The sequence below is a fragment of the Dendroctonus ponderosae genome, unplaced genomic scaffold, assembly GCF_020466585.1.
Source record: "Dendroctonus ponderosae isolate FM_Combo_2020 unplaced genomic scaffold, Dpon_F_20191213v2 Dpon_F_20191213_1, whole genome shotgun sequence".
In the NCBI taxonomy this organism is placed as follows: Eukaryota; Metazoa; Arthropoda; class Insecta; order Coleoptera; family Curculionidae; genus Dendroctonus; species Dendroctonus ponderosae.
Window position 1 is genome coordinate 30,299,328 of NW_026017110.1, and position 10,038 is coordinate 30,309,365.

At 32.5% G+C, this 10,038-nt stretch overlaps 1 protein-coding gene across 1 annotated transcript; it reads left to right on the forward strand.

Moving 5' to 3' along the window:
* The first annotated feature begins 8,588 nt into the window (after positions 1-8,588).
* LOC125502554 (protein rolling stone-like) lies at positions 8,589-9,801 on the forward strand. Its single transcript, XM_048661053.1, has one exon. It carries the CDS (start codon positions 8,690-8,692, stop codon positions 9,506-9,508), a length of 819 nt encoding a protein of 272 aa, XP_048517010.1. The 5' UTR covers positions 8,589-8,689; the 3' UTR covers positions 9,509-9,801.
* Positions 9,802-10,038: the final 237 nt, after the last annotated feature.

Consider the following 10,038-nt stretch of genomic DNA (forward strand, 5'->3'; position numbering starts at 1 on the left):
AGCAATGATAACTTAATATTTAATAGTTATCATTGCTTTAGCGACTCAATTGAGAATTAGGTTTGGAAACATCTAATTTGCCTTAAAGTATTAGAACGGCAAATTGATAATGTCTTCAGTGAGTCATTTATTTGAAATTGCTTTTTAAGGTCACCCGTTTAGTTTGCTAACGTGAAAACTTGAATTATCCGGTATCTAACTGAAAAAAATGTTATACCTAAGAAACTAATCCAACAGACTTTCACATTATTGCTTTTGTTAAAACTTTGCTTGTTACGTTGAAATTAAATTTAAGCCAATTTCTTTATAAATGTCGTGAGGTAATGGTAAACGTACAAATATTACAGTATTTCAAAAGCTTCTTAAATTCTTATTCCTTAAAGGTAAGCTGATCCAAGGCGAAATAATACTATTCTGTTATTGGAAAGAATTTCTCAATTACAGTGAACCTCATTTAAAGAATATAATTTTAACACGTACCATCTGCCTAAGGCAGCATAATAATAAATCGACACATTTAAGAAAAAAAGCTTTTAGGCTTTCGATTATGAGTATATTATAGAATGCGTATTATAAGCATAAGCGCCGCCAACAACAACAGGTGTTTGTGCAATGTTAATTAGGCAGATTACCTTTAAAAACATTGCTGCCATATTTCTGATATAGTTTTTTGCAAATTTCTCAGTTTTTAATAACAATTAATTTATTTTACTATTTTTTCTGTACTCCTATAACAGTGCCAGACAACACCTCCAGAGGAATGACGCCAATTTTCAATCACCCTGTAGATCGAACGCGTCTCTGGAGACGCAGCGCGTTATATTCTTTCCTTCAGACGAAAATCACAGAACATCCCCCTTGCTTGAGATGCCATCCAAGCATTTTATAAAACGTTGCACTTTTCTTCATTGATTATGTCAAGTATCATCAAATGTTGACACTTATTTAATGAATTCCATAGCCACCTTACAAAATGTAACAACTTTTTGAAATTTTTAAATAAAATTATTTATCGTTTGAAAACCCTTGATTTTACAGCTTAAAGTGTAAATTCAAATTTGTAACTTTGTAAATTGTCTATTTAATGACGTATTAATATACAATAACAAAAGTAATATTGCTTTAAAAAGTTTTAGATTGAAGTCCACATTGTTAACACTCTGTACAATGTATTGATATTTTCTGAATTCTTAACGGATGATTAGTGTGTGGTGATTAGAAAGACATATTTTTTTGTATCTCAAACTGCTTGTCTTTGCTTCTACAATAAATTTGTAGATACTATGTTTTTAAGCAAAATTTTACTAAAATGGCGACAATCTGCCAACGTCGCATATAAGAAAAAAACACTTTACGGTGCATATGCAGCGTTTGAAGCTGCATTCCATGAGCTAATGAAAAATGGGTAGTTCTATTTAAAAAAATACACTTTGATCTTGCCTCGCTTTTCTGAGACACTCTATATCATATAAGATATTTTTAAAATGTGCGCACTATGTGCGCCAACAACTTTTATACGAAACTATTTTTCGAAAGTTCAGCACCAACGGAAATAATGGACTGTCTCGCACTAAAAAACCAAACTGTATAATAGAGTATACAGGGTGTCGCAATAAGGATGGGATGGTAAGCGGCTGTATGTTGGAAAGTATGTGTTGTAGAGTGATAGAAATAAAAATTTGATAAAGAACTTGAAGAAAAGATTTTGCTGGAAATTATTTTGAAATTTCTCAGATGACCACTAGATGGCGTAAGTGCAAACGGTATTTTAAAAATTCGATTTTATGCAGAAATTGTCCCGATAACTGAAACATCTAGTAAGTTTAGTGAAAAGACTAAAAAAACCGTACTACTTTCCTTATGAACTTTGGAGTGGGTGGAGGAGAGTCAAACCGCTTAATTCTAAGAGTCGTGTCCGATTTGACTCTCCCCGCACCCGTTATTTGGCAAGTTAGGAAAAAAGTTCATAAGGAAAGTAATAGGGTTTTTTATGGTATTTTGATTAAACTTACTAGATGTTTCACTTATAGGGACAATTTGAGTATAAAATCGACTTTTTAAAATACCGTTTGAAATTACGCCATCTAGTGGTCATCTGAGAAATTTCAAAATAATTTCCAGCAAATTATTTTCTTCAAATTTGTTATCAAATTTTTTTTCGATCACTCTACAACACATACTTATTGCAACACCCTGTATGCAAAAAATAATAATAAAAATAATAATAAATGTCTTTATTGTAAATTGTTAAAAATGGTTTACAAAAGACGGATATAAAACAGTTCACTACGGTAGCGAATGTCCTTCAGTGTGATGCATGACAGATTGATGGGTTCTTAAGCAGTAGCCAAGGCCCCAGGGGGTGCCACATAACTCATGTTGTGGTGCGGACAGACCTACCACAATTTAATCAAATATGCGTTAATGTTAGTTTAGGGTAGTTATTACAAATATATACCGACTGCGAAAACAATAAAACGCATCAACATCGTGTTTAAATTGAATTTTTGTTTTAAGTGTGCTTACTAAGACTGCTCATGACTGTATTTTCGTGCAGTGTTTATCAGCTTTGAAAGACTTTATTTGTGAATATTTTGTAGGTTAAGTAGAAATCACTTTAGATCTTTAGTCAGGTGGCATTTGCATCAAGCAACAAATAATTATTTATGCTGTTATCGTTGTTTGTTCCTTTGTCTCTCTACAAGCTGTTATATGTGAATTTTTAATTTGTGACTACTATTAGACCCATCAATAAGGCACAGGGGAACAACTGTACAATGTTTTTTGTCCTAGTAGTACTTTCAAAGCCATGTGAAAGAGATGTTTCACCAAACTGTAAAAAATAGTAAGATTATGGAGGGTTTACAGAGCGTTGCATCTCTCCTCGTAGCCCTTAATATTATGTTTTACGGAAATTGAAAAGTCTTAAGTAAACTCTTAACATATCGGCGATTGGCTTTGCTTGAGAAAACATTAAATTAGCTACCAAAGCTCTGAACAAATGTCGCATAAATCAAGCAGCATTTCAATGTTACCGACTCCAGAATTGTTTCCTTCTCTTTCGGATTTAAGATAACCTAAATCGGGGGGGTAGGTGGTATACATTTTTGGAAAAGTCGTCGATATTACCCTATGCAACAGTGCTTATTTTAACGACATAATTAGGGTTTCTCTCACTTTTGTTTCTCCAAGTACAAGTTGAGTTTATAATTTATTGACGAGTTTTCGACAACGATCTCCACATATGTTCTCCAAATATACAATATATCATAAGTGTAATACCTATATTGCTTAAATTCGTTTTGTATTTCAATGGAATTATTAAACCAACTGAAAATAATGTATTTATTCGCACAAAATGTTTTATTGATATTATGTTGCAGCTTAACTTCATACAATTAATTGGTGGGAGCCACATAGGTGGGCAGAGCACTCCGCCAAATTATAACAACTGAAGTCGCCGTCTTAAATAGTTTCAAAGGCAAAAAAGAAGATATTGAAATTGAAATTCAAAATTGGCTCAGGCACGTACCGGAAGGACTCAAAAGGGACAAAAATAGCAATTAACACTTTAATATTATAGTCGATTTCGGACAGAAGGGCAAATTTCGATTCATAGCAAAAATAAGTTTAGTTTGTAATACTTAAACGTATTTTGTTTATTTTAAGTAGAGGTTATTGGTTCAGTATTTTGTTTTTTTTTTTAATAGCTTCCACCCTAAATTTTCCAATTTATAAAGCAGCCTTAAACGTTTTTCGAAAGTTGAGAGTTTGAAAAATGAATTTTAGAAAGAAAATCTAGCAATAATTTGACGGTTGACTATTAACCTAAGAACGTTTCGCAGATATCCTCGAAACGACCCGTCTATAATCCCAGTGATGTCCCAAATGACCTTTACGGGATCATCCAATACATGACCCAAACACGTCCCGAGGTGTCCGAGGGACTTAGGCCTATATCCTGTTATGCCGTCCATGGGACATCTCAGGGACCGAGGTGTGTGCTGGCATTCCCTTATGTAATAACTAAATTATCGATAGGTTGAGACGTTAGACAGTTTTAGTGAAATACTCTTTTTAGTGGAACCTAATTTAAAACTCGAAACTCTTCAAATAATATTTTTACTATGAATAATTAACTCTACATGATGATTCAGAGCAAATTTTCTACATTTAAAAATTTTCTGAAAATTAAATAAATGAAGGATGAAGCAAAAACAATATTTATTAGGCCAATACTATGAACTTCAAATGTGGCAATAAATGTTAAAAATGGTGTGCAATGTTTTGTGCTTTGTGTGATAATACAGTTCTTGTTTCCATAGCCTACTACAGATTTTTTATCTTCTTTTGAAGTTTTACAGCAATAAAAAGAGAAAAACATACAAACAGTTACATTCTTAAATTCAGAAAAAAATTTGATTTTAAAAGACCCACAGCTATGATTACCATTTAAAAAAACACAAGTTTATTTTTTATCTCGTAAATTAAGTTGACTATGACAACGAGTGCTAGTTTATTGAATTCAGCGCAAAAAGTTCTACAAAGATAATTTTAACTTTTTTTTCTAATTCAAGCAGTTTACGAATTATATGATAATTAAAAAGTGTTGATTTCTTGCCTTTTCGGGATATTTCAGGAACCAAGTCGGGTACCTAAATTTTGAAAACGGTAACGAATGGGCAATCGAATTCTGCCCAATTTTCTCATTAAAAATGTAGAAGTTACACATACAAAGATTCAAAAAATGGCCACCCTGTATAGATCCTTGTTGAGTGCATATGGCTTTGAATGACTGATAAATGGTTATACACGTATTAAAGATTACTACAGATTCTGTTTCATGGATAGATCATATATTTATTTACTAAAACCAACATAAAAAATAAATACAAAATTGAAACCTTTATTATGGAAGCAGACATAACAGACCACTTTCCTACAGTCCTTAATATAAGCAAACAAAACTAAACAACTACTTCTAAACCCAAAACTGTAACTAGAACTGTTAAAAAGCTTAATTTACATAGTTTTGAAAATCTAATTAACAATACTGATTGGCATAGCGTAACTAATAGCATGGATGTAGAAATTGCTGCTTCTAAATTTTCTGATATTTTAACCAACATAAAAAAAATTCTACTGAAAAAGAAATCACTTATAAAAAAAAAAGAAAGCTTAAACCATGGATAACGAACGGTATAATAAATTCGGTAAAAACAAGCGACGCCTTGAAAAAGAAACTTTTATTGAAGCATGATGCACATAATAGAACACTATATAAAAATTATAGAAATTTACTAAATAAATTAATAAAAAAAACTAAACATGACAAAAACAAAATAAATGTTGATTCTAAAGACATAAAGTTTATAAAATAATTTCTGAGGCTACTGATCAAAATAAACCAAAAATAAAAAATGACCTACAAATAAAAAATGATAAGCTTAAACCATTTTCTAATAGTAAAGATCTAGCCAATTATTGTTACGAATATTTTGGTGACATACATATTAAAATGCTTAATAAAATAAATAAGCCAATAAATAGATTCAAACTCCAATACGGTTCTACATCATCTATGTTTTGGACTCCGGTAGGCGATAATGAAATTATACACCACATCAGCTCAATCAAGAACAATTGTGCACAAAGACAATTGTGCTGCAGGCATCAAATCAACTCGATGTTAGTGAAGAAATTTTATTTATACCTTATTGAACCACTAAAACAAATTATAAACTTATCTTTTAAAACAGGCTCAGTGCCTTCTTATTTTAAAACAGTCATAATTACTCCAGTTTATAAATGTAGTAATCCGCATCTTATTAATAACTACCGCCCCATCAGCGTAATTAATAATTTTCCAACATTTTTTGAAAAATGCCTTAATCATAGACTAGACAAATGTCTCAATTCAAATAAATTACTGTCTGATAATCAATTCGGCTTTCGCGAGAACCAGAGTACTACCAGACCCTATATTAGAATTTACTAGAGAGGTCACAAATTGTCTAGATAGCAGAACCAACTGTTTGGCTGTTTTCTTAGACCTTGCTAAAGCATTCCATACGGTACCTCATTCAACACTTTTGAATGTTCTAAATTGCCATGGGGTGCGTGGGCTTGCCTTGGGTATATTTTCAAGCTACCTGAGTGACAGAAAGCAAATTATTAAGATTGGTGAAACTCAGAGTGATCAAATTAAAATACAGATTGGCATGCCACAGGGTACAGTTCTTGGCCCTTTACTATTCATCACCTACAGGCTGGTTTTTTAGTGCGATAGAGTCAATTATTTCCGATTGTGTTGAACCTTCGAAAAACAGTTTCATATAAAAGTTGTTGACGCACAAAGTGCGCACACTTTAAAAATATCTCGTATGATACAGAGTGTCTCAGAAAAGCGAGGCAAGATCAAAGTGTATTTTTTTAAATAGAACTACCCATTTTTCATTAGCTCATGGAATGCAGCTTGAAACACTGCATATGGACCGTAAATTGTTTTTTTCTTATTTGCGACGTTGGCAGATTATTATCCGTTAAGATTTCTATTGCACCAAAATATCAATACATTGTACAGGGTGTTACCAATGTGGACTTCAATCTAAAACTTTTTAACGCAATATAACTTTTGTTTTTCCGAATATTACCCGTATATTAATACGTCATTAGATAGACAATTTACAAAGTTACAAATTTTCATTTACACTTTAAGCTGTGAAATGAACCGTTTTCAAATTATAATTTATTTTATTTAAAAATTTCAAAACGTTGCTACAGTTTGTAAGGTGGCTATGTAAGTCAATAAATAATAATTAATTTATTTAATATTAATAATAATAATAATAATGGTTATCTCAAAATGTATAAATTCATTTCCATTTACATATAAATAAGTTAGACAGAATGTGTCCTTTGGAAGCAAACTGGGTGTGTGAATCACACCTGTCACACCCATGTGACAAATGGAAATTATGCCGATGATGAACTAAATATTCTTCTATATTTTCAGGGTAAGTTGAGTTTCATTCAAGTAACCCACATATAATTTGCATTGATATTTATACATAAATATGTTAATTATAGAAAACCCAAATTTGTCAACAACCGATAAAAACATATTACAAAATTCAGAAAACGTTAAAAAAATTCAAATACTATCTTGTCAAAAATTAACGCACTAAAATAAAGAGGATAGTTTTAATTTTGCAAGATATATGACTCACTTGTTGACTCAAAATGGTCAACTATTTAATTAAATTCGTTGGACTGATGAAGCAGGATTCTCAACAGCGCCAAATTTTAATAGGCGCAACCGGCATCACTGGGCGGAAGAAAATCCCCATGCCATAGAAGAAATTAAAAAATCTGGTTGATCTTCTATAAATGTTTGGTGTGGGATATTAACCAACAAGATCATAGGACCAATATTTTATGCGGGCAGTTTAAACGAAAATCGATATTTCAATTTAGTTGTTGTTTAGGCGTTGTAAACAACCTAGAGGACGACAACGTGATATGGCAACAAGACCGTGCTCCTTGCGTAACATTGCTCAGGTAACGAAATACCGTAATGAACAATTTCCCGAATGGATGGGCAGATTTGAGACTATCCATTGGCCGCCAAATAGCCCTGATCTAACTATAATGGATAACTTTTTGTGGGGTTATTTAAAAGGAAAGTTTGCCGGAGAAATTAATTTAACCATCGACAGAATTAAGGCAATTATTATGGAGGAAGTTGAACGCTTAAATACGGTAAATCAAGGATCCATATTAGCTGCTATTGAAAGGCAGAAAAGGATATATCGGAAGTGTATCGAAATGAACGGAGGTCACGTTGGACATTTGAAAATTTGACTTAATTAGAAAATAGAAGAATATAAGCATAGAGAGAGAATATAGAAGAACATTTAGTTCATTATCGGCATAATTTTCATCTGTCTGAATGTCACGCAGCTTGCTTCCAAATTACACATTCTGTCTATCTTGTTTATACTTAAATAGAAATGAATTTACAACTCTCTGTAAATTAAGTCTTTCTGCATATTCCGCTTTGGCACGTCTTTTATTGTAATTCAAAAATATCAAGTTTTGCTCTTGGTGTAAAAAACATATTAGCTGACCCTTCAAAAGTATCTAAGCATCGAAAATATGATACTAGTGTAAATTTGGACCGTCACTTGATTTTTTGCTCCAAATTTCAAATTAGATGGGGTGGCCAAAGTTCAATCAATATTGGTTATTAACTCAAAAACAGTTGAAAATCGTTATGGAACATTTATATCGAGTAGGACTAGAATTGTGCGAATAGTTCGAATATGCAATAAAAAGTACGGCATTCCATTTAAGGAAAGGTAAGTTTGGTCTGCCACTTTAATTTGAGACACCCTGTATCAATCCATATTATCTTAAAATAAACTAGACGTCAATATCTACAAGTTTTGCATTTAACATTTTTCTCTAAATTTCAAATTAGATGCAAAAACGGGGTGGCCAAAGTCTGTTCCAAAAGTGTTGCCAAAGTAGATCACCTAGATGTCGCAAAAGAATGGGTTGAGATGTTAAACCCTTCTTTAGAATTATCATTTGTTCAATTTTCTTTAGTGCACCTGAATTAAACACCATTTCGGCAAAGTCATTCTGACAGACGACAGTTTATATGTAAATCGAATCAATTCGAAAAATGAACCTTTTTATCGCTTGGTTTAACAAAGAAGATTTGTGTTATAACTATCGCAATCCTCTAGACTTCTATTTGCCTCAATGGCAAACGAGTGAGAAACTTGACTTATCATTTCTTGTTTACCGCCTTTTCAATACAGGCTATTTTTACACCATATTTTATTTCTCCGAGAGAGCTACATGGAATGTTCCCCATAATATTAAGGTGTGTGTATTTCTGTATTACACTTACTGGAGCTTCTTAATTAGCACTCTTACATCTCTTGTGTTCCTAATCGTCAGCGTTCTCAGGATGTGTGAAGAACTATCACAGGAAAACAATGAAGAGCAAAGCGATAAAAAAACGAATTTGCCAATTTGGTTTAAGTTACAATACGCTTTAAGTGCTTTAAACTTTGACGCCACAATTACAACGAGTTGTGGCTTTTGGACCCTGGTATATTTCTATCAGAATAAATCGTTTCATCTTGGCTCCTGTATCCTACATCTGTGGAATACCATCATCCTACTAATCGACTTCATGATCGTGAGAGTTCCAGTTCGCCTATCGCATGGCATTTATTCCGTACTTTTAACCATTGTGTACTTTATTTTTACATTCTTTTATTATATATCTGGAGGGAAAAGCTTAACTGGGCAGCATTATTTGTATAAAATGTTGGACTACCAAAATCCCGGACTGGTGTGTGCTGGAATTGTAGCTGTAATGACTTACGTTGTATTAGCAAGATTGCTTGCTTATGGACTGTTTAAGTTGAGAGTTCGAATATTTACCATAATTTTTACGTGTGAAGATGAAGGTGAAGAAATGGTTCACTAATGACACAATTTAAAAATCTCACAAGTACCGAAAGGTGGGAACAGAAAAATGACCTGTAACTAACTAAACATCGGCTTAAAACACCCAAGAATGGAAGAACGTGTATCTTTCAGGAGTCAAAATATGTCTGTTTTTTGAAGATCTACATTGTTATTTATAAATTGGACCAAATTGGACAAATAAATGACAGTTCCACAGAAGGTATACGAAAACACATATCGCCATTCAAATGGGCAACTGTACTAAATAATTGATAATGGTTCTTGTATTGCAATAAATCTTACAGTTCCAGAGCTACTTGTTGTTTTTTAACATCTTACACTTTTCAAATATCTCTCTAACTTTGCTTTGACTAACTTGATCTTTTCTGTTGTAACATTCCCAAGAAACATTTTTAGGTGCTTCGAAAAGTTAACAATTATTAACAACAAAAACATAACAGCAACTATGCGTTTACACAGACGTTTGTTGACTAAACGCTCGTTCACACGGTGACATTAAATCCGTGACAGCTAATATCGTCCACAACA